General features: G+C 42.5%; 1 protein-coding gene across 3 annotated transcripts in view; it reads right to left on the reverse strand.

The window, feature by feature from the left end:
• Positions 1-25,719, reverse strand: part of MAPK12 (mitogen-activated protein kinase 12) — a 69,820-nt gene that overhangs the window by 24,800 nt on the left and 19,301 nt on the right. For 2 of the 3 annotated variants that reach the window (XM_060244798.1, XM_060244801.1), the window contains exons 3-5: positions 11,048-11,106; positions 8,723-8,834; positions 101-130 (exon numbers count right to left, since the gene is read on the reverse strand). In XM_060244798.1, coding sequence (XP_060100781.1) covers positions 101-130; positions 8,723-8,834; positions 11,048-11,106 — 201 coding nt within the window. The remainder of the gene's footprint in view (positions 1-100; positions 131-8,722; positions 8,835-11,047; positions 11,107-25,719) is intronic. The other variant, XM_060244800.1, reaches the window with a different exon arrangement.

Below are 25,719 nucleotides of genomic sequence, written 5' to 3' on the forward strand. Positions count from 1 at the left end.
ATGAAAGTTTCCTTGGATCAGCCACCCTTTTTAAAATTCTTTGATTCTGTGAGTAAAACATTTAAAATAAGCAGAAGTTGAGATCACACATTTTACTTACCCTGTGAATTATGCCTGATGAATGGATATACTATGGAAAAAATAGATAGCATCAAATACTGAATGCTGAAAAAGGTTTGCGATTCTGGAACGTAATTTTTAACCAAATGAAACAACAGTAAGACTGGCATTGCCTCCCAGAAACATCTAACTGACATCCGTATTTTAAACTTAATGATATTTTGGTATTTTTAATTTTTTTTAAAAAAATCCTGATCAATAATGAGAATTTGAGTCTGCAAATTTTAAAAAACCCCATCGAAATGAATTTTGCCAGAAAACACTGAAATGTAGTGACATCCATACCCTTACTAAAGGCCCTGCAATATATTTCTGGATGATAATATTTCTGGGGTCTTTAGGGCAGCACAGTACACCTTGTGACGGGGCTTGAGACCAGAACAGGTAGATCTGCTCAACATTGCTGCCAGGTAAAATAGGTGAATGAGGCATACGATAAGTCAAGTCACCTTGGAAATCAAGCTTACTCTGCTATAGCTCCAAGAAGACAAAGATTGGAATAATCAAGAAAAGAAGATACATATGTAAATGCTCAGAAGCTCTTCAAGGACATGTAAGATCATGGAAAGAACATTCAGTGGGATGATGAAGGGGCCTAAATCTATTTTCATTTGCTCTCTCCCAGGGCTCTTCTGGAAAAAAGAAGTGCTGAAAGTCTCAAGAGGGAAATGAAGGAGAAACACATGGATGCCCCTCACAAATGATTTTTTTGAGAATCTTGTTTCTGTTAAGAGGTTCTGGAACTCTGTTCTACCATGTTCCTCCAGAAAAAAACCTTGAGAGTGAATCATCTTTTTTTTAGGGACTTCTGTCTTGGATAGGATTACACTCCCTTGAAAAGCCAGGTCTGCAACAGTCACTTTAGAAAACAGTCACTTTTGAAAACCAAGCAGCTGCAGTGGTTTGAAGTGCCTTCGCACAGCTTTGGCTGATGCTTCAGCTACACTCACCGTTGGTACAGTCAGATCTAGTCACAGTGATTCATGCCTTAGTTACATCTCGACCGGACTACTGAAATGTGCTTTACTGGGAGCTAGACTTGAAGACTGTTTGGAAGTTGCAGCTAGACTGCTGACTGGAGCCAGCTAACAGCAGCACGTGTCCTCAATACTACAGCAATTGTACCAGCTACTGATCCAAGGAGCTGGTCTTGTCCTTTAAAGCCCACATGGGTTCTAACCAGGTTATCTGAAGGTCTTCTGCCGTGCATTCCTCCCTGGGAATGAAAAGCACAGGGAGAGGCCCTACTGATTGTCACACCAACCAAAGAAACTTGTTTAGTGGGTACGTGAGAGAAGACTTTTTCAGCGGCTTCTGCACCATTATGGAAAAACCTCCCCACAGGGACAGCTTTAGTTTGGACTGCATTTCATTGATTTGGTAGCTGTGGTTTTAAATTGGGGTTTCTATGGGTATTATTTATATTGTGTCACCTTGAGTTCTGTAAGAGAGAAAGGTGGCTAATAAATATTTTAAGGAAATAAATATTTGCACATTTCACAGCCAGTGTTCCCTCTAAGCTGAGTTAGTGTGAACTAGCTCACAGATTTTTAGCCTCCGGCTCATACATTTTTGTCCTCAGTAAGGATGACGCCAGAGCATAATAATTTATGCAGTAGCTCACAACTTTAATACCGGTAGCTCACAAAGTAGAATTTTTGCTCACAAGGCTCTGCAGCTTAGAGGAAACATTGTTCTCAGCTAAAGTACCTCCATTTCCCCCTTTCCTCAAGCTACATTAGTGATTTTTTAACAGGGCATATATGGTTTCCAAAGGGGAAGAGCTAAAAGGTTTAGGATTTCAGAATTCAGAGCTTTGGTCAGAAAATGGAAGGCACTAAGATAGAAGAAGATAAGAAGATATTGGATTTATATCCCGCCCTCCACTCCGAAGAGTCTCAGAGCGGCTCACAATCTCCTTTACCTTCCTCCCCCACAACAAACACCCTGTGAGGTGGGTGGGGCTGGAGAGGGCTCTCACAGCAGCTGCCCTTTCAAGGACAGAGGCTCAGAGTGGCCTACAATCTCCTTTACCTTCCTCCCCCACAACAGACACCCTGTGGGGTGGGTGGGGCTGGAGAGGGCTCTCACAGCAGCTGCCCTTTCGAGGACAACCTCTGCCAGAGCTATGGCTGACCCAAGGCCATGCCAGCAGGTGCAAGTGGAGGAGTGGGGAATCAAACCCGGTTCTCCCCAGGTAAGAGTCCGCACACTTAACCACTACACCAAACTGGCTCTCCACTACACCAAACTGGAGAACAATGTGTGCAGCCTTCTATCACTATTTGCAATGGCTTCTGACAGCAAGCAAAGGGAGAGTTGTTTTGTAATACATTTCATCCTAAGAATATAAAGCCCCATATCTCTTCCATGGGCCTTTAAAAAGTAGCATACAGGAACTACATCTACTATTAAGGAGTTGGCTGATGGCCATAATGCACAAAAGTCCTACTGAATATCTGCCCAAGATCTGTATATCACATGCCTATGCTTGGAGTACTGGTTTTATCTCCTCATGTTTTAATTATTTGTTATGAATTTCTTTGCCACTTCAGATCCTCCTAGAGGCATCAGCGTGAACTTGTGGCATGATCTGGGGTTTTTTTTTTTTGCCTGGCTTGGTTGTATTATGGTATACCATAGAGTATGTGCCTCAAGGCAGCTATTTTCTGACTTTAGCTTTCCATCTCCCCCACCATCTCCTCCACCACAGCCTCTACCTAGGAAAAGTACAGTCTTTCTCCACAGGAGGGACCAAAGCAAGAGGGAAGGGAACTCAGCAGGGTATAATGACACAGAATGCACCCTGCAAAGCAGCCGTTTTCTCCAAGGGACCTGATCTCTATCACTTTGGTTGCCTAGCAACAGCCTCTGTCTAGCAGCTTCCCCAGTGGCCCAATCCTTATCTGTTTTGGAGTGAGGGAGAGAGGAATTGAGGAGAGGAGGGAGAGAGGAATTGACAGGAAAGAGGTGGCAGCCATGACCTCTGAGGAACTGCTCCTGGCGGGGCCAGGCCCCTTCCACCTAGTTGCATTACTATAGTGGTAGCAGCTCCCTGGCTATTTCAGCAGCCTTTGGAGGCTGCATGTGCTGGGAGGCTGTCTGTGGAGCAACAGAGGTCTGTTATACCAGCAGCCATGACACTTTTCATGGTATGCAGAAATTGCAGCAAGGTAAACCCTAATGGAAGAGCACTTGACCCCTTGTCTACCAGATGTAGTAAATAAGAAAAGATGGTGGGCAAACCTGCTCATTCTGGAGCTCGTTGGAGGTTACAGACACACACTCACATTGCTTATTGAATATCTTCTGTGCAGGCACACACGGGGACTGCGCATGTGCAGACCTGCTGACCAGTAGTTGTATAGCTTTTGGCCTCCAGATGGTGCTGTGCATGAGAACCAAAAGTCCAGCTATGTGCTCCCACACAGCAGTGCCACTCACCCTCAGTTTCTCCATGCCATTGAGAGCATGTAAGTGGGGCAGGAGGGAGGGTGTGTGCCTGCACAGAAAATACTTGATGAACAATTGTTACAGGCAAGTAACCTGGTTATCACGGTTGATCTTCTGTGCAGTCCCACATAGGGATTTTAACAAGCTTACAAAAGGAGGAGGGAAAACATGCTTACCTATTTAAATATGGTGTGAAGAACAGTCTTCCCAAAATCAGCTTCTTGCCTAACTGCCACATCCAGGGCATAGTGCCCAGCAAATGTGTCAGAAGACCATGTGGCAGATCTGTAAATCTCTTCCAGAGAAACCCAGAAGGCCACTGCAGTTGCGACAGCCCTTGTGGGGTGAGCATGAATCTCCAAGGGAGAGGAAGAACCAGCCAAATCATAACAGCATCTGAAGGTCTGTACCAGCAGTGGCTAAACTCGCTTAATGTAAGAGTCGCATAGAATACACGTAAGATGTTTGAGAGCCACAAGACATGAACATCAGATGTTTGAGAGCCACACGACAGGACAGGAAGGAAAATGGATGGGAGGAGGGTGGGAGAGATGGAAAGAAAGCAACTTTAAATGCATTCTCCAAGCCACCAGCTGGCTTGGCTTGGAGAAGTGATTTAAAGAGACAAATGCCTTCTCCAAGACAGACAACAGGGCAGTGGGGGCTTTGAGAGTCACACAATATCTGTGAAAGAGCCACATGTGACTCCCAAGCCGTAGTTTGGCTTCCCCTATCCAGGGAAGACACACAGTTTCCCTGTCCTAGGTCCTGAAAAACAAACAAAGAGTCCTCCCTATGAAAACTAGTTGTCCTGTTCGGGTAAAAACAGGAGGACCCTCTTAACATCTAAAAAGTGGAGTTCATGCTCCGATTCTGAAGTAGGGTTAGGAAAAAACACAGGGAGAATATGTCCTGTGACATACAAAACCTCAAGATGATCTTAGGTCAAAACAAGAAGTCAGGCTGCAGAATAACCCTGCCGGTATGAGCATATGAACACATGAAGCTGCCTCATACTGACTCAGACCCTCGGTCCATCAAAGTCAGCATTGTCTACTCAGACTGGCAGCGGCTCTCCAGGGTCTCAAGCTGAGGTTTTTCACACCTATTTGCCTGGACCCTTTTTTGGAGATGCCATAAGATTTTTATGGAATCTTAGGAAAGGCTGCTCAATCCTAAGTGCAACTAACTTGCTGACATGTTAACAACAAGAAAACAAACTTTCATGGACAAAAAAGACTTAGAGCACATAGCAAGGGGTCAAAGGGTTTTTCATAAATAGGGACAGCACTAACAACAAGGACAACTGGGGTAAAGTAGGATCCCTGGGAGGACAAAGGTTGGCAACCCCCTTAAGGAAACACCTAACCGTGGGATGGGGAAAAAGAGATGCCCCTATGTGATAGAGAATGAACTTAGGGCCTATAAACCCCCCAAAACCACAGCTGAAGTGGCCTCACGTGAAGGTGAGCACCTGTATGGGTATGAGCTTTGCTGGAAAGGAAAATGTGCATTATTCCTCCCAGATAACATGTTAACATATTTAAACGGAATCCTTTCAAAAATGGAGTAAAGTATGGCTTTGGAAAGAGCAAACTGAACATAGGGAGAAACCTGGAAATAGGACAGCATAGCATTGTATGGAAACTTCAACTCATACACCCACCCAAACACTGCCATTTGGAAGCAAAGGAAAAGGAAAGACGCCAGTGTGGAGCTAACCAAAGATAGCCTTACGCTTGGACTTAAATCTTCTCTATCGACCCGCTATTATACCACATAACTATCGACAAAACTGCATGGTAACAAAGTACGACACATTGTTTTTGTTATGAAGAAAGTAGGCTAAGGCCCAGTTTAAATACAAATGTGCATTGCCTGGTCCATGCAGCCACTTCCTGGTGCCCTGCCCCAAACCACCCACGTGCAGTGCTTCTGACTTTTTTTCACCATGAGACTATAAACTGGAGATAACGAGCAACTGTGTATAATCAAGGCAGCACGTGACACACATGTCTGCAATAGTAGATATACTTAGCAAATAGTGTTAAAATAAAAACATACCGAGTGCACCTAGAAACAACATCTTAAAAACACCGTGAGTGGGCTTTGCATGATCACTGCCCAGGTTCAGAAACCGACTATGTCTTACAATTAGATAATCTCTTTTGTGATATTTCCAGATAAGCGTTATGTTTGCTTATCTTGAGCACATGCTAGAGAACAGAACCAACAAGCAGTGGTGTGTGCTGCAAACGCATTACAAGCTTTACTGTGCATCCATGTAGAGTCTGAGGTTCTCCCTTTCTATTCTCATTACACCATTAAGAGATAAATTAGGCTGGAAGAGAGTGACTGGCCCAAAATTAGATTAGATAGACATTGGATTTATATCCCGCCCTCCACTCCAAAGAGTCTCAGAGCGGCTCACAATCTCCTTTACCTTCCTCCCCCACAACAGACACCCTGTGAGGTAGATGAAGATATTGGATTTGTATCCCGCCCTCCACTCCGAAGAGTCTCAGAGCGGTGCACAATCTCCTTTCCCTTCCTCCCCCACAACAGACACCCTGTGAGGTAGATGAAGATATTGGATTTATATCCCGCCCTCCACTCCAAAGAGTCTCAGAGCGGCTCACAATCTCCTTTACCTTCCTCCCCCACAACAGACACCCTGTGAGGTGGGTGGGGCTGGAGAGGGCTCTCCCAGCAGCTGCCCTTTCAAGGACAACCTCTGCCAGAGCTATGGCTGACCCAAGGCCATGCTAGCAGGTGCAAGTGGAGGAGAGGGGAATCAAACCCGGTTCTTCCAGATAAGAGTCCGCACACTTAACCACTACACCACACTGGCTCTCCAAAGGCTTCAAGGCAAAGCAGTGATTTGAACCTGCGTCTCCCAGATCCTAGTTTGCACTCTAACCAACCACAAAGCTACACTGGCTTTCCTATGGCATTTGTCCTTACTGCCTAGTGTAAAAGTCAGGCAGTATTTCCATTTGGCTTTCCTCACCTGCTAACTGCAAATGGCAAAATCAAAAGTAACAAAAGAAAAAAATGTGTCTTGTAAGATGATGCCTGTATTAACTTTGTGGAACAGAACTGGTTTCACTGGACACCAAGGAAATACAGCACACACTGCTTGTGTAATGTGCACTTCTGACCTTGTGCCCTTGTTGGAACCTCAGCTCTTCAGAGAAGAGTTTATCAATCCTAGATCCAAATTTAGAGTATTCATATGTATTTGATTTTAAGGTTCTAGGGGTTTCTATTTGCTTCTTTCTCCCCCAGAAGTTTCAGTCTGGAAATCAACAATGCAATTATGACCACAGTGGATGGGAAAGAAAGGAAAGCCCATGTTTCCTCATAGCCTCTGTGTCCAAGCTGACCTATTTTCTTCTTGGAAGATGAAGACAAAAGAAAAGCCTTACAAAACAGGGAGATAAAGCTGCCTTTGGTTGCCAAAGTGTTTCTAAAAAATACTGTCGGAAAACATTTCCATTTGCAGTGATCAAAGATGGAAGGATCGTTTTAGGGGAGAAATTGTTTATCTAGCTTCTCAAGTAATACCCCTTTCCAAGGCCATTTGACTTGAGTATAATTTTAATTAGGATTCCAATGTAATTTTTCTGTATCATGACGTAGAAATTATTGCAGTTAGCAGGTGACATGATAGAGGTGAAGAGTTGAAACATCAGGAATCTTAATATCTAAATTTCCCATGTACGTTAACCATCCCATTTTCATTCTTCTTGTGTGCTCTTTTTTCTCAGTTATCCAGTCTGCTTCTATGTGCTCTTATGATCTGGGGCTGGCTACAATTACTGCAGGAAAAAGAAACTGCGTCTGAGCCAGGAAATCTAGGTCAGGATACATTCTGCAATCAAATTTCACTTCTCCCGAGCAGGTTTTTGAAGAATTACACTACAATAAGAACAGACAACACGTGTTTTTAACATAGGTGTTGTCATTTTAGTAGGATCAACACTCAGGAGAGAAAATCTTTTCTATAAGTGAAGTATTACAAATTCATGTAACACACTTCAAGCCCAAACCCAACAGTTTCTCGCACGTAGTCCTGTAAAAAGGTGTTTGGCAGGGAAGGGGAAAGATTAAAATCAACCTCCACCCTTCCTGTTGATCAGCTGACTGGTGCAGCTGGGTGTTCTTTTGTGGGGGCTCTGTGCAAATACTGTTGTACACCACCCTGAGCCCAGTTTTTCCAGGAGAGGGCAGTCCAAAATCAAATTTAATAAATGTCATAACAAATGCACACAGCCCTAAGCTAGAAAATAATCACTAGACATTATTTTCATACACATCACAACGAAATAGCAAGCATTACTGACCAAAATAAAAATTACCAACATCAGAACTTTTTTTTTTTTATAAATGAAGACAGCAAAACCTATTAAAATATATACACACAAGAGAGGGATACATAGCACATACACAAAGCAGCATTAAAAAGATCAAACCAATGGCTCAGTTGCCCATGCTAAACTCAAACAGAGGAAGGGAAGAAATATTTATACCAGGCCCCAGGTGAACTGAGGAGGGAGCATTCTACAAGTAGGGCATCGCTATTAAGAAAGCCCTCTTGATACTGACCTATCTAACCTCATAAAACGAGAAAACTGGAAGCCCCACGGCTTGCAGACCAGCCAAAGCTGGTAAAAAGCACTGCGTACTACAGAGCGCATCTTTGCCTCCATCTGCAGCCCTGATTCTAGTACCACTTCCAAATGCAACTTCCTTGACAGGGGAAGTATAAATTCACCCAGAATAGGCTGACTGGCCATGCTTTTGCCCCAATATCACCTCCATCTAATATGGACTGAGCTACTCTCTTTCACCCATTCTATTACTGTGTCCAAGCAAAGGTTCAGAATATTCACTGCCATACCCAAAATACTCAAATAACCATTTAACAGCAGCACTTCACTCCAAATCCCCAGGCAACGGCGATCAGCAGTTTTATGTTGGTGTTCATTAGCATGGAAAACCTTGGAATGAGCAATTGTTCTCTTTTCTTATAATGTAATCGTATGCAAAATCACACCACTAAAAGCCCATTGATTCACTGAACTGTTGATCTAATCCCAGGAATCTGAAGTTGATAAATACATATATGCATATAGGTAACTCTAACCTTTAGGCCTTTTAGCATCTGATAGACCAGGAACTGGATCCTATCTTCAGATAGTTTCTCATGTTTCATTATTTTACTCAAATCTGTTCCCATAAATGGCATGACAAGGTAGCTGTAAAAGAAATCAAACACAAAATAACGTGGGTTTTTTTGGGGGGGGGGCAGTGCAGTCTTAATGTCAGTAGACAACGGGCTTAGAAAGGTACAACTATTTAGGACTACACTATCAGTGTATTTTTTCACAATGCACAATAATAACCACTTAAGGTAAACATATGCCATTTTTGCAGACGTGGTATCTTGGAAACGTTTTTTAAAATCACCCACCACTATTAATTCATTCATGCTACAGGAAATTGTCATAAATACGCTATCTGAATAGGGAAAATATATAAAACAGCATCGACACCATACATCAGCGCTGGATTTGAATGAATAAAAATATTCAGGAATGAAACTAATTCAATTCAATGCAGTTATTCATTATTCCAGACTTATCTCAGATCTTGGAAAGTGAGAATTACAGGGAGGGGGGGAGGACGAAAACAGAATCTCTCTATGGAAATATTCTGTTGCTTGGATTCTCCAAAGATGATACTGAAAAAAAAAACCTGGAACATCTAATCACTTTTGAAGATTCCAGTCTTATGGATGTTTACTCAGAAATAAATCTCACTGAACACAATAAGGCCTGCTTCTTGGTAAGAGTTAACAGGGTTTTAGCCTTATGTGCTATGGAAATTCCAAACTATTTTATTTAATCTAGTATTTGTTTCAAAGTAGGAGCAGAGCAATTCACACAACAGTGCAGGGGAAAAGAAAGGGGGGAAAAGCTGAACAATTTCAGTTTCCCAGGGCTATCGTGTCGATGTTTTTGAAATATGAAAGCGTAATGCACCCACTCTTCCCCCATGATTTTAGCACAGTTAATAAATATTTCAAAGCGAATGGGAACTCGCTCACTAATTGCTCCAGTTATACCTAGAAAACTAGCGTACTTTGCCGATGCAGCAGAATTGCTGCAGGATTTTTAAAAAACTATGTTTATATTTTATATGATTATGTGCAGTGCACATATTATAAGAAAACACACACACACACACACACAAATCCATGCATAAGACTAAGGCAGATCGCATATGACAAAGAGCAGTGCTAATTTACAGCTAGAACACAAACTAAAGGAAGTTTGTCATTAATTGTTGACTAGAAAGCAAAATGGAATAGAAAAATTCAAGTACAAAGGTGAGGTACACTTTCATATGTGAACAGTCTTTTTATTGCCTGTTTCAAGGAATTTCTCTTTGGCACTCATTCCCTCCAATAAGCCTTCTAACACAGAACTCCTTCAACCAGCTGGTTGAGGAAGCTGTGGTCTTCCAGTTTGTCAAGTAACCCTTTAACCACCAAAACACCTATTCACAACTCAATGCTTAGTCATCAAGGTTTCTATAATACACTCTCCTGGGAGTAGGCCCCATGGAACAATATAGGCCTTACTTCTGAGTATTCCTGCTTAGGTTTGCTTCCACAGCAGCCTAGAATGTAACCATTTTTATCAGCACAAGCAGAATTGCACACTGTGCATGCTCCCTAGCGTACAATTACACCACAGTAGCCGTGGGAGGACATTCTGATTAAGAGGAAGTGCATACGGGGTAAAAGGATCACGGCTCAGTGGTAGACCACATGCTTTGTACGCTGAAGGTAAAAAAATTCAGCCCTTAGCATTGCAAGCTAAGACTGTCAAGGTAGCTGATGTTGGGAAAGAACTCTGCTCTATTCCCTGTCCAGCTGTTGCCAGACAGCCAGAGTAGATAGTATTGAACTAGACAGACCAATGGTCTCACTTGGTATAAGGCACTTATGTATGTATGTGTAGACAAACATGAATATGGGCACATGAGGACCATTCAGACTTTGCATTGCAGAGATCTTTTGAGAACTCACCATCACCTCTTGGTGACAATAATTATGTATAAAATGTCTCCTAGCTGCTCCAATAGGGTATGCATCAGGCCTATTTTTTTTTTAATTTAAGGAGGTAATTCAATCTCCAAATAAAAGCCAAAGCAAATGAAATTCAAATACAGCTTGCATATGTGTTAAGTTAAACCAAATACTAAGGAAAAACTCAAAAGAGATAAATCCAAATGGAGGACAGGAGACGCATGACTGCCACCCTGTACTGGAAGAAGGATGGTATGTTTAAATGAGCCACGAAACTGAAATCATTGTACAACATAAGAACATAAGAGAAGCCATGTTGGATCAGGCCAACGGCCCATCAACACCCAACGTTTTACACACACATTATAAACTTACAAATCATTAAATTTCTCAAGTGACACATCTGGAGTGAAAACATCCAGCAGTCCAATTACCTATGAAAGAGAAGAAAATGATGTAAATAAGGATTAAATAATCTGAATGATACAACTATTGCTAATAAAACAGACACATGACAGCCATTTTGGAGGAGGGGAGGGGAGGCATATCAGCACTGCTGTAACACACACACATTGAGCAAAGAATATTCCCACCAATGTAACTTGCAAAAACAATGTTATGTCTCTCATCACACTTTATAGTCTAATTAGTTTATTTGCCATGAATTTTTCACAGGCTTGTATTACAGGCCCTTTCTTGAAATCTAGGGGAACCATACCGCCTCTCTGATGAATCTGGGAGCCCTTCTTGGTGTTGTGATATAATCCTTCCACTCAGTAACAAGATGTTCTTAGAGTAGCAAGTGTAAGGGCTTTGAGTCACTGCTGTGATGTAAACCTTGTATTGTGCATGAACAGCACAGACATCACTGAACAGGAGGTTTAATAAAACAACAAAGATTTATTATGTACAGGCTATATGGTGAATTCTCTTTAAACCTTGTCATTACTAGGTATGCTTATTGCTCGAGACAGACCTCACAACTCTATCCTCTCTCCGAGGCAGAGATACATCGCTTGCTACACCACAAGACAGAGCTACACACAAAATTGCCTGCTCCCTTGCTGAGATAATTCCCTTCTTCTGTCTGCACTCTCCCTCAAGCAATCCTCAATCCTCTCTGAAAGGTGATTGGATGCTGGAGCAGCACTACATGGAATGGGCACAAACCAGAAAATATGTGGTTCCTGTCAGTTTGTGGCCAAACCATGAAATGAACCAGTTTGTGGCTCCACAAACTCCACTGAAAAGGACAACAGTCCCTCTAAATGGGGTTTGCAGAATACCCCCAAAACAGCCGAGCAACATTGTAAACTGCTGCTCAGCTGTTTCAGGCTGTCTTGTGCAGTCCCTTTAAGTTAAAAAGGGACAGCACGACAGCATGAAAAACAGTAGAGTGATAGGGAGGCGCTCTCCGTCACTCACCTGTTTTTTGGGCTATCTTTTGCAGTCCCTTTAAAGTTTAAAGGGACTGCACAAGACAGCCCAAAACAACTGAGCAGCAGAGAGCACTCCCCACCCCCCCAGTCAACAGTTTTTGTGGCTATCCCAGGGAACAGAAAGCAGGAGTTTAAAGGGGCTCAAGAGTCCCTTTAAATTCCTGCTTTTTGCTCTACCCACAAACTGCCACGAACTGCTTTAAAAATTGGTGGGCCAGCCCTGCCACTAGACAAAGCAGGCAACTGCCTAGGGCGCTGGCCTTCTGGGTGTGCCCCCCATGAGACTTGGTGATGTTATCAGGGGGGGAGGCAGAAGTTAGAATTGCCTAAGGTGCAGCTCTGAGTGAAAGCTCATGACAGAAGAACCATCATGAACTTCAGTTCATAAGCCACAAACAGAGAAAATTTGTGACAAATTTTGCTCTGTGGTTCAGTTCATGCCCATCCCTAAGCACTACTCTGGGCTCATATACAAAAACAGATGAGTGGCTGTTTTACTTCTCAGGGGCAGGCTAGCCTCCTGGCTGTCATGGCTTGCCTGATGCATGATTCTAACTAGCCCTGTGCAAAGGACCTATCTGCACAACGACTCAATGCACAGGATGGAAGAGTGGGCATGAGCATAAGAACATAAGAGAAGCCATGTTGGATCAGGCCAATGGCCCATCCAGTCCAACACTCTCTGTCACACAGTGGCCAAAAATCCCAAGTGCCATCAAGAGGTCCACCAGTGGGGCTAGAAACCCTGCCACTGTGCCCCCCCAAGCACAAGAATACAGAGCATCACTGCCCCAGACAGAGAGTTCCAACAATAAGCTGTGGCTAATAGCCACTGATGGACCTCTGCTCCATATGCTTATCCATTCCCCTCTTGAAGCTGTCTATGCTTGTAGCCAGCTGTCTAAGGTGGACCTGCACACTCCAGAAGTGTCAGGCAATCAGTCAGCATTTGGATAGGTTCTTTGCACATGGCTACTGAGAAAGTGGTGGAGAATAAATCAGATAACAAGGTGGAAACTAAAGAGAATAGGAATTCAAAGTACAACCTGAGTTGCTGGAAAACATACATAATGGTCACATGAACAGTTGCTGAAGCACCAACATCAAAGAAATGGTCTGGCAATAACTATGATTCTTTTCAGTGGAACTGTTCATAATTGGGAGCTAAATGGCAGGCTTTATTTACCCTGAGTACACATGGTTTGTAACTGCAGTTATTACAGTACAACCAAGTCAACACAAGATAAACCAGACAGAGTTTCAGAGCCAAACTGTGTCTTGAAGGACATCATAAAAGTACTGGTAATAACGAATATTTAACTGCTATGAACCTTTAAAAAGCTGATGGAGAAAAGAGGAAAACTGTTTTATTTATACTTGCAAGAGGAGTTACCCAGACTGTACCATGCATGTGAGACTGATTTTGCTTCACTGGTTACTGAAGGAGTGTTATGAGTATTTGCAACATATTTTTATTAACATATAATTCAAAATAACAAATATATTTATAATACAATATATCTCGGAGACTTAAGGAAATGTACTTTTTGAGCCGTTAATATATAATTAAAATATCTTAAACAAATATCATATTACTTAATTCATTAAAGATGTAACACATCTATAATATTTGGTATCTCAATCTGTACAAATTTTTTAATTGGATAGATCGGTACCATTTAATAAAATCCTTTATTTTGCCTAAATTTTTATTTTTATTCAGAACAATAACATTTTTTATCAAAATTCAAATTTCAGAATGGCAAAATATGCTCTTGAATTTTTTGTGGAACAATAAAAAACATAGAATTAAGGCTACTACACTATACAGACAATCCCACTTAGGAGGCTTCCAATTCCCAAATATGTATATATATATATATATATATATATATATATATATATATATATATACACACACACACACACACACATACATACACCAGATTGGGTTTTAGGACTTAACGAATTCACAGCCTCTCATGAGATAAAGGAAATAATACGGCAAAATAAAAATGATAGGCCAAAAAATATCCAAGAAAATGACTTTTTATTTACTACTCTAAAAATATGAGATTCATACAGAAAAAAACTTTTACCAGAAATATCCTGATTTTCTGGGTTTTTTTAGGACAGAAATGGTATGCTCCTGGACTAGGCAGAAACGAATAAATGAATAGAATCATCACATTAGGAGTAGAAAGACGCTACTTCAAAGACGTATTGGAGAAAATGAAAGCAAAAAAGCAGTCGGGCATTCTTCTTTTTCTGCTGGTGCGCCAGCTTTTCATGGCTGCGGAGCCTCAGGACATACAGGAAACACAGGGGCAGCCGCCACTGAACCCTTCTCTCCTTGTCAAAATCCCATGCCAAAGAAAAAGCCTCTTCTGGGCTTTTTCTATGGGGACATCACTTCTGTGACACCCCTCTAACAGCCAGACTCAGAGTTGCCGCAGGAGGACGATCTGCGGACCCCTCTGAAGCCAAGATGATGGAGCCCAGAAGTCAAAAATATAATTTTAAGATTAGTTGGTATTCGTATTCCCAGATATTTTAGAAATAAAGTAGTCCAATTAAAATTGAAATGTTTTTGCAAATTTTGTATATGAATATTGGTGAGATTTATGAGTAGCAATTTTGATTTTGTTTAATTTATTGATAGTCGAGACCTCACCAAAATCTCGAAGAATCTTTTCTAACTTCTGCAATGATTGAAAAGGATCCGAAAGAAACAATAATATGTTGTCTGCGAACATAGTAAGCTTATTTTCTTTCACATTTTAACACCCTTTATATCGTTTGAACTTCTTATAATAGATGCTAGGAGTTCTATTGCTATTGCGAATAGCAGTGGGGAGAGCAGGCATCCTTGCCTTGTGCCTCTTTTTAAATTGAATGGTGAAGAATAAAGATCATTTATTTTCAGGGTTGCCTATGGATTTTCATATAATGCTGAAATAACATTTTTAAAATATGTTCCAAAACCCATTTTATAAAGTAAAGTTTTTAAATATGATATACTAACAGAAATGAATGCTTTTTCTATGTCTAAAGAAAGCAATATAAGTGGATTTTTAGTTTTTTCAATTAATTTCAGAATATTTAATACTTTATGTGTATTATCTATTAGATCTCTATTAGGCATGAAGCCTACCTGATCTGGCATGATATACTCTGTTATGAATGTATTTAGCCTTCTAGCAAAAATTGAAGTAAAAAATTTTAAATCTACATTTAACCGAGATATTGGACAATATGAGGATGGTTAAGTTAAATCTCTATCGGTTTTGGTATTATAGCTATTTCAGCTTGTTTCCATGACACAGGCATTATCCCTTTTTCTCTAATATAGTTGCATGCATTTAAAAGAGGGTCTACCAAAAGCTGCACAAAAACTTTAAAAAATTCTGTAGTGTATCCGTCTGGACCCAGGGCTTTATTTGTTTTTAATTGTTTAAAACAATAGATAATTTCTTGTTTTGTAATTTGGCTATCCATATACTTGTTTCAATTGGATATGAAAATTATTAGGAAGATAATTCTCTAATTTTGTTTGGTCAGTCTGATGCGTTGAGTATAAATTTGTATAAAAGTCTAAAAATGTTTGTATTATTTTCTGGTTATTAGAATGTAGTTTAACATTCTTATCTTTAATTAAATGAATTGTTCTATCACTGCATTTAGCTTTAAGCCTTTTTTGCAAGTAATTTTAAATTTTTTGGCTAATTTTGCCATAATTTGCTTTTTAGATATATCTTTTTAAATTGAGTTAAGTTCTAATATTTCTAATTTACAATGCTCTTGTAGCAATTTTTCATATATTTTTTTACTACATGTAATTTTGTGTTTCTGTTCTAAGTCTTTTATATTATTTAATAATTCTTGTTTTATCTGCAATTTCTGTTTTTTAAGGAATGAAGACATAGATATTAAATGCCCTCTCAAGTGCAGCTTCAGTGCATCCCAAATAACCATTGATTTGTCAGTTCTGGAGGATTTTCCAAAAAATATTGTTTTATATGCTTTTCTATTTCTGATTTTGTATTCTCATTAGCTAATAGTTATTCAAAGTCCAATGATATGGTGGTGATGCTTCTTCATTTTTTCTAATAACACAATCAACCCATGAATGATCAGTCCATAATTTGTCCCCAATTTGAGTTGAAATAATCCTTTCCATTATTCTTGTTGATACCAATATGTAGTCTATATAGGTATACGTTGTGCCTGTTGGAATAAAAGGTAAAATCTCTCTGTGGATGAGACTCTCTCCAGGCATCTAAATACTGATATTCCTTGGGTAGTGAAGCTAGTTCCGTTAAATGTTTTGTTTGTCTTTTTGAGTTGTGTTTGTTAGTTTTAGTTTTATCCAGGTTGAGATCAATTATATAATTCAAATCCCCTCCTAGAATAATATCTCCTCTCTGACTTAACTTAAATTCCCAATTAAATATAGCACATATCATAAACAAAAGAAAAAAGAAGGAAATGTAAACATTTACATATAGTTAATTACATCATAATATCCAGGCGGGATCAAAAATCTTGCACTTGAACTCTGGCTTAATGAAGCCTCAAGAAAAAGAAGCAATTTGATTAATAAATTTGCCTTACAACTAGAATTTTCAAAAGAAAGAATACTGTGTGTAATTTTGTCCATTGAGAGCATCTCCTACACTTTAGCATACCAGAGGTTTAAATGGGTTGGGTTGGGATCTTTCCACTTTGTGGCAATTGCCATTTTGGCAGCTACTAGTAAAATGGAAATCAACTACATATTTCTGGGGGATTTTTGTGTCATGCCATAAATCTAAAAGGACCGATTCAGGTTTCTGTGAAACAACATATCCCATAATATCCTTAATTTGTAAAAGAGCTTTATCCCAAAATTCTTTAATTAATTTGCATGTCCACCAGCAGTGGATATAACTGCATTGGGGCAGCTTACATCAAGATAAAAATAATCTGCATCAGTTAATTTAAATTAATACTAAAACACAGTACAATCTCTAATTAAAATAGTTCCAGATGGTGATAATTTGGGATTAAAATTGCAACTCCCCAGAGCTTCTAGAAGGCAAGTAAGGCAGGGTGGGAAGACCCAGGAGCGCCGAACTGTTCACTGTCCCATTTCTGTCCTCAACCAAAGGCCTAGTGGAACATCTCTTCCTTACATGCCCTGCAGAAATGTAGTAGGTCCCACCAGGCATGGATGTTCTCCAGCAGAGAGTTCCATCAGGCAGGAATAGTTGGAACAAAGAGACATACACTTGAGAGAACTCTGTGAGAGAGCGGATAAGAAGTGCTGTAAGAGTGAGGTTTGGCTTTCTAACAGCTGGGGAAGTTGCTGAGAATTCTGAGTTTGTGTGGTTGCTGGGGAACTGCTGTTTGTTTTGAGTGGGCTGTAGGTGATTGTTGCTGATTGATTGGGAGTGTCTGTAACCTGGGGCAGACTGCAGCCCCACCCTCTTTGCATTATTAGGCTGCACCTTGCCAGAGGCGCAAGCCAAAGGACAAGAGCTAAAGGGCTCTTGGCCTGCAGCTCTTTGCCTGGGGGCTCTGTAAGAAGCCCAGGAAGAACCAGGAACCCGGATCCCTATATTCCTTGTGTTCCCAATAAAGTAAATAGATCCTCCAGAAGGAGAGCCACATAAACACAACAGGATTTAAAGGGGGACTGTATATTTTAAAAAGCTATCATGAAGGAAGAATGCCAGCAGGGGGGGGGGTGGGAGTTTTCCAGTGTTTTGCACTGAGTGTCTCTTGTATGACTAGGGTTGCCAATCCCCAGGTGGGGGCAGGGGATCCCCCGGTTTGGAGGCCCTCCCCCCGCTTCAGGGTCATCAGAAAGCAGGGGGAGGGGAGGGAAATGTCTGCTGGGAACTCTATTATTCCCTATGGAGATTTATTCCCATAGAAAATCATGGAGAATTGATCCACGGGTATCTGGGGCTCTGGGGGGGGCTGTTTTGGGGGGTAGAGGCACCAAATTTTCAGTATAGCATCTAGTGCATCTCCCCAAAGTACCCACCAAGTTTCAAAAATATTGGACCAGGGGGTCCGTCTATGAGCCGCAAAAGAAGGTGCCCCTATCCTTCATTATTTCCTATGGAAGGAAGGCATTGAAAAGGTGTGCCGTCCCTTTAAATGTGATGGCCAGAACTTCCTTTGGAGTTCAATTATGCTTGTCACAGCCTTGATCTTGACTCCACCCCTAATATCTCCTGGCTCCACCCCCAAAGTCTCCTGGCTCCACCCCCAAAGTCCCCAGATATTTCTTGAATTGGACTTGGCAACCCTATGTATGACTATCTGCTCACAGGACAGAAGTCTTGGGTGTATACTCAATGCAAGGAGCTCCTGGTCCTCAGGGAACAAGTTTGGACCCTTGAGGCCGAGGTGGCTGACCTGGAGAAGCAGAGATAGTCAGTTAGGCACTCGGAGAAGACTCTCGGGGACTTGTTAGATGAGCCCCACTCTGAATATGGCAGCCCCATTGCTGCCAGGGAGCATGAGGGTCAAGAGGGAACAAGGCACTATGCTGAGGATAAGGGGAATGCGCCCTCAGAAGGGATCTCTTCTTCAGTTGGTGAACAGGTATCCTTTCGTGCCAAGGAACCATCCCTGGGCAGGGAGGGAGGAGGAGTTTTAGTAGTTGGTGATTCGATCCTTAGGCAAGTAGACAGCTGGGTGGCAAAACTGCGTACTGATTGTGTGGTGACTTGCGAAGGCAGCAGACATTACATGTGTTGTAGATAGGCTGATAGACAGTGCTGGGGAGGAGCCAGTGGTCATGGTGCATGTTGGCAGCAATGATGTGGGGAAATGCAGTCGTGAGGTCCTGGAGGAAAAATTTAGGCTGCTAGGCAGCAGACTCAAGGCCAGGTCCTCCAAGGTAGCCTTCTCAGAAGTGCTACCTGTTCCATGTGCAAAGCTGGAGAGAAAGGCACAAATTAGAAGTCTCAATGTGTGGATGAGACGATGGTGTAGGGAGGAAGGGTTTGTTAGGCACTGGAATGCTTTCTGGAACAAGCGGGAGCTGTACAAAAGAGACGGTCTCCACTTGTCCCCAGAAGGAACCAGGCTGCTGGCGCTTAAAATCAAAAAGGTGGCAGAGCAGTTTTTAAACTAAATCTTGGGGGAAAGCCGACAGGAGATGAAATGTCTCTGGTTCGGGATGACTCATCTCAAAGAGATGAAGGGTTGGCTGCCACTTTTCTACTGGGTAATGGATCAGAGTTGTCCACTGAGATGGTGACAAACAATATGGACTGTCTGCCAATGTCTCGAGGCAGGAAGGTTATGGACTTAACTTGCCTGGGAAATTATAGATGTTTGCATACAACTGCTAGAAGTGTTCGAAGTAAAATTGGGGAGTTGGAATGTTTAGTGTTGGGGGGAAACATAGACATTGTGGGAATTTCAGAAACTTGGTGGAATGAGGAGAATCAGTGGGACATGGTGATTCCTGGATATAAGTTATATCGGAAGGATAGGAAGGGAAGGGTTGGAGGTGGGGTGGCTCTGTATGTCAGAGAGGGTATACAGTCCAGTAAGACTGAAATCAGAGAATTAGATTCCCTTCTAGAAATGCTTTGGGTCGAAACAGTGGGCCTAAAGGAAATGTAACTATCGCCCACTAAATCAAAAGATAGAGGACGATTATAATATGATGGAAGGATTAAAGATAGTGGCTAAACATAAAAACTGTGTCATAATAGGTGGTTTTAATTATCCACAGATTGATTGGGTCAATATGTGTTCTGGTTGGGAGAAAGAGATTGAGTTTCTAGACGCTCTCAATGACTGTGCTATGGAGCAGATGGTCACAGAACCTACCAGGGGTGGGGCCATCCTGGATTTGGTCCTAAGTAATGCCCAAGACCTGGTGAGAGATGTAAAAGTGATTGCACTGCTTGGGAGCAGTGACCATAACATTCTGGTTTCACTATTTGTATAAATAGGGAGTTGCCCCAAAAGACCAGAACAACCACGTTTAACTTTAAAAGGGGTAAATTCTCTGAGATGTGGAGGCATGTGAAGAGGAAACTGAAAGGAATGGTAAATGCAGTCAAAACCCTTGGGGAAGCTTGGAGGCTATTTGAAACTACAATCCTAGAACCTGAGATAAAATATATACCACAAGTTAGGAAAGGCACAAACAAGTATAAGAAAAAGCATAGTTAACAAAAAAAAGCAATGGAAACTGTAAAAGGTAAGAAGGATTCCTTTAAGCCATGGAAAACTAGTCCAAGTGAGATTAATAAGCGGGGAACACAGGCTGTGGCAAATCAAATGAAAGATTTTGATCAGGCAGGCAAAAAGGGACTATGAGGAGCATATTGCAAAAAACATAAAGACCAACAATAAAAATTTCTTCAAATATATTAGAAGCAGGAAACCAGCCAAGGAGGCCGTGGGGCACTTGGATGACCAAGCGGTAAAAGGATTACTGAAGGATAGGGAAATGGCTGAGAAGCTGAATGCATTTTTTGCCTCTGTCTTCACTGTGGAAGATGAGAAGTGTTTGCCCACTCCAGAACTGTTAATTTTGGAAGGGGTGTTGAAGGACCTGAGTCAGATTGACGTGACAAGAGAGGAGTCCTACAACTGAAAGACAAATTAAAAACTATGGCATACATCCAAGAGTTCTGAAAGAACTCAAAGGTGAACTTGTAGATCTCTTGACAAAAATCTGTAATCTTTCATTGAAATCTGCCTCCATTCCTGAGGACTGGGAGGTAGCAAATGTCACCCCCATCTTTAAAAAGGGTTCTAGAGGAGATCCGGGAAATTACAGGCCTAACTTCAATACCGGGAAAGTTGGTAGAAACCATTATCAAAGAGAGAATGAGTAGGCACATTGATGAACACAAGTTATTGAGGAATACTCAGCATGGGTTCTATAAGGGAAGATCTTGCCTCACTAATCTGTTGGAGTTCTTTGAGGGGGTAAACAAACATGTGAACAAGGGGGGCCCAATAGATGTTGTTTACCTTAACTTCCAGAAAGCTTTTGATAAAGTTCCTCATCAAAGGCTCCTTAGTAAGCTTGAGAGTCATGGAGTAAAAGGACAAGTCCTCTTGTGGATCAAAAACTGGCTAATTAATAGGAAACAGAGAGTGAGTATAAATGGGCAATCTTCGCAGTGGAAGATGGTAAGCAGTGGGGTGCCGCAGGGCTCAGTACTGGGTCCCATGCTCTTTAACTTGCTCATTAATGATTTGGAGTTGGGAGTAAGCAGTGAAGTGGCTAAGTTTGCAGATGACACTAAATTGTTCAGGGTGGTGAGAACCAGAGAGGATTGTGAGGTACTCCAAAGGGATCTGTTGAGGCTGGGTGAGTGGGCGTCAACATGCTAGATGATGTACAGTGTGGCCAAATGCAAAGTAATGCACATTGGGGCCAAAAATCCCAGCTACAAAGACAAGTTGATGGGGTGTGAACTGGCAGAGACTGACTAAGAGAGAGATCTTGGGGTCGTGGTAGATAACCCACTGAAAATGTCAAGACAGTGTGCGACTGCAATAAACAAGGCCAACACCACGCTGGGAATTATTAGGAAGGGAATTGAAAACAAATCAACCAGTATCATAATGTTCCTGTATAAATCAATGGTGCGGTCTCATTTGGAATACTGTGTACAATTCTGATCACCACACCTCAAAAAGGATATTATAGCACTGGAAAAAGTGCAGAAAAGGGCAACTAGAATGATTAAAGGTTTGGAACACTTTCCCTATGAAGAAAGGTTAAAACACTTGGAGCTCTTTAGCTTGGAGAAACATCGACTGCGGGGTGCGAGATTTACAAGATTATGCATGGGATGGAGAAAGTAGAGAAAGAAGTACTTTTCTCCCTTTCTCACAATGCAAGAACTCATGGGCATTCCATGAAATTGCTGAGCAGTTGGGTTAGAACAGATAAGGAAGTACTTCTTCACCCAAAGGGTGATTAACGTGTGGAACTCACTGCCGCAGGAGGTGGTGGCGGCTACAAGCATAGCCAGCTTCAAGAAGGGAATGGATAAACATCTGGAGCAGAGGTCCACCAGTTGCTATTAGCCACAGTGTTTTGATGGAACTCTCTGTCTGGAGTAGTGATGTTCTGTATTCTTGGTGCTTGGGAGGGGCCACAGTGGAAGGGTTTCTTGTGTCCCGGCCCCACTGATGGACCTCCTGGTGGCACCTGGTTTTTTCGGCTACTGTGTGACACATACTGTTGGGCTGGATGGGCCACTGTCCTGATCCAACATGGCTTCTCTTACGTTCTTATGTGACACAGAGTGTTGGGCTGGAAGGGCCACTGTCCTGATCCAACATGGCTTCTCTTACGTTCTTATGTGACACAGAGTGTTGGACTGGATGGGTCATTGGTCTGATCCAACATGGCTTCTCTTACGTTCTTATGTGACACAGAGTGTTGGACTGGATGGGCCATTAGCCTGATCCAACATGGCTTCTCTTATGTTCTTATTGTTGGTATAACTAAAGGGCAGCTTTATTTAAATTTAACTGGAACTGAATAAAGTGTAAAACAGCAAGGGTCAGCTATATAGATAAGCCAAGGCAAAGGGAGTCCTCCATAATCCCTTTCCTCACTTTGTAACAGATGAGCCACCATTGGCTCTTGGCACGGGCCAATGATAGCACAGCCATTGCCAGATGGCCAAACGTGTGAGTTACCCACGGAAGGGCCAGCCACCCCAAGCTGCAGAATTTGAAGAAGGGGGATCTGCCGACTGGTGCTCACCTATCCTAACAAAGCCAACCAGACTCCTGCCAGGTGACATCCTAATTAATAGTACCAACCCACAGCCAGTTACCAAACCATACAGTGTGAAGTAGGCAAAAACCCCCAAAAAACCACTCTATAAATTTTTGCCCAGCCCCTAAAAGTTTGGCAAAATGAAAGAACACTGTGTTACAATGAACTCTGTAACCAATTAAACTTAGCATAATTGAACTCCAAGGGAGTTCTGGCCATCATATTTAAAGGGACAGCACACCTTTTAAAATGCCTTCCTTCCATAGAAAATAATGAAGGACAGGGGCACCTTCTTTTGGGGCTCATAGAATTGGACCCCCTGGACCAATCCTTTTGAAACTTGGGAGGTATTTTGGGGAGAGGCACTAGATGCTATACTGAAAATTTGGCACCTCTACCTCAAAAAACAGCCCCCCCAGAGCCCCCAATACCCGCAGATCAATTCCCCATCATTCCCTATGGGAATCGTTCATGGAGGTGCATAATGGCTGCGGGGGTGGGGCTTCCCCCACCGGCCAGCTGGCTGGGGGAGGGGGGAAGCCTGTAAAACCGGGGGATCCCCCGCTGGGACCTGGGGATTGGGAAGCCTATCTCCATATGTTTTTTGCCTATTACTCCCATCAGCCCCAGCCAGCACCCATTGTTCTCATGCTACAACTACACAGCAACAGTTATATGAACTCACAGATACAAACCACCTGTCTATGATTTAAAGTTACATTCCTCTTTAATAAAGCCCCCTTTTAAAATATAAACACAGATAAATCCGAAGTAGCATTCAAACCCAATGGGGTCAATGTCTGGAACTTGTGAATAAAGAATGCTTCTTTTTGCAGCAAAATTTTGGCAGAATTTTCCAAATTAAAATGTTTTCTGAATACATACATTACAGTCAGGCCCGTAGCCAGAAAATTCCAGTTGGGGGGGAGGAGGCACAGAAAAAAATGGGGGGAGGGGCCCCTTCTGGCAGCCCCCACTCTCTCCGCTGCCACTTCTCGGGTGGCCCCAATCTCCACACCGCTCTGGCGGCTCTGCCCCCCCTCCACGCGGCACCTCCCCCTCGCAACTCACTCACCCATCTGGCAAAACAGTGAAGAGCAGGCTCCTTGGGCTTTTTCAAGGCACGCCCCCCCATGGGAAAAGCCACACTGAGGCCAACGGTTCCTACACCGTTGGTGTGCTCAGGACGTTCAGCAATATGGGGTAGGCTTGGCTTTTGCTAGGAACAGCTTATGGGGCATCATGTACCACCTAGCAAACAGTTTATAATTCTGAAGTTTTATATTCAAAGAGTACATTCTGTATAGTGTAGAGGACCAAACAGTTCTCCATTGGTCCTCGTTTAGCTGCATTCCACAGTCCTTGTGCCAGGCTTTCTGCTGTGTTGACAATTCAGTCCATGTCTCCCCATTCAGGAGGCCATATATAATAGTTATCAATCCCCTCATTTTTGATGTTTTCTTTTTAGTTTCAAAAGCAGTGGGTGCGAGACTGGCACAAGGAATGATATCATATTTGTGAACAGCAAAGTATAGCTGGTGGTATGCCAGCCGAGGGTTTTGAAGTCCATACTTATTTTCTAATTGAGTTTTAGAAAGCACAGAGCTTTTCACTAGTATATCACAAAGTCTTAAGACAACCGCCCTTCTCTAGTCCTGGAAGGCTGCTGTTTCCCTTCCTGGAGAAAACCATTTTTGCCCCAAGAAACTAGCCACTGGTGAAATGTTAGGAGCTAGTGTGTTCCTGTACTTATTCCATATTTTTAGAGTATGATTAAGAAAGGGATTTTTGCCTGCCTTGAGGTGCCTGTCTGTGGGTTTGTTCCACATGGCTTCACTAAGATGGTCATTCTTGAGGTATGAGGCTTCTGTGTTGACCCATGCCTTATTGCTGTGTGGCTCCGCATAAAGAACTATGGTTCGCAGATTTGCGGCTGCAAAGTAGTTCTCTGGATGAGGAACCCCCAAGCCCCCCATTTTAACTGACCTTGTCAAGACTGGGAGATCTATCCTTGGTGACTTCCCTGGCCATAGGAATTTTGTGGACATTGATTGTCTGTCTTTTAGGTCTTTTGAGGGAATTGTTATTGGTAAATTTTGAAAGAGAAATAGGTATTTGGGTAGAATAAATGTCTTTAGAATGTCTGTCTTCTTGAGCAGAGACAGGTTCTATTTCCCCCATTTACGCAGGCTTTGCTTTATTGAGGCATCTATTGGTTTATAGTTGCATTGGTACAGGGTCTTGGAGATTTAGTGGGATTAGGATTCCTAAATGCCTTATTTTAGTGTGTTATCTCTGGCCTTCATTGCAGGCCCACCTGGCTTGCTTTGCTTGGCTGGGCACACTTGCTTTCAAGGGAAGGGCTGCGGGGGGGGGGGGTGATCTCTGGCCTCCATTGCAGGCCTGACCTGGCTTGCCTTGCTCAGTTGAGCACACTTGCCCTCAAGGGAAGCCCGGCGGCGGGGGAGGTGTGTGATCTCTGGCCTCCATTACAGGCCCAGCCTGGTTTGCCTTGCTTGGCTCAGCTGGGTGAATTTGCCCCCAAGGAAAGGGTGGTGGTGGGGTGATCTCTGGCCTTCATTGCAAGCTTGGCATGGCTCGCCTTGCTCAGCTGGGTGCACTTGCCCTCGGAGGAGGAGCGCTCCTTTGCTGAAGGCAATGCATTGGGCTACCACAGCAGGTCGAGGCTGGGGCCTACCTTGTTGAGCGAGCATTGGCGGAGGCAGCATTGTGTGTGTGTGGGGGGGGTGCCTTTGACCTACACCTTGCTAAATGAGCAGACATCTCAGGGGTGGTCTTTCACCTTCCAGGCGGGGGGTGCAGGAGAGTTTCCTGGTTAT

Source organism: Heteronotia binoei, chromosome 8, assembly GCF_032191835.1.
Source record: "Heteronotia binoei isolate CCM8104 ecotype False Entrance Well chromosome 8, APGP_CSIRO_Hbin_v1, whole genome shotgun sequence".
Classification (NCBI taxonomy): domain Eukaryota; kingdom Metazoa; phylum Chordata; class Lepidosauria; order Squamata; family Gekkonidae; genus Heteronotia; species Heteronotia binoei.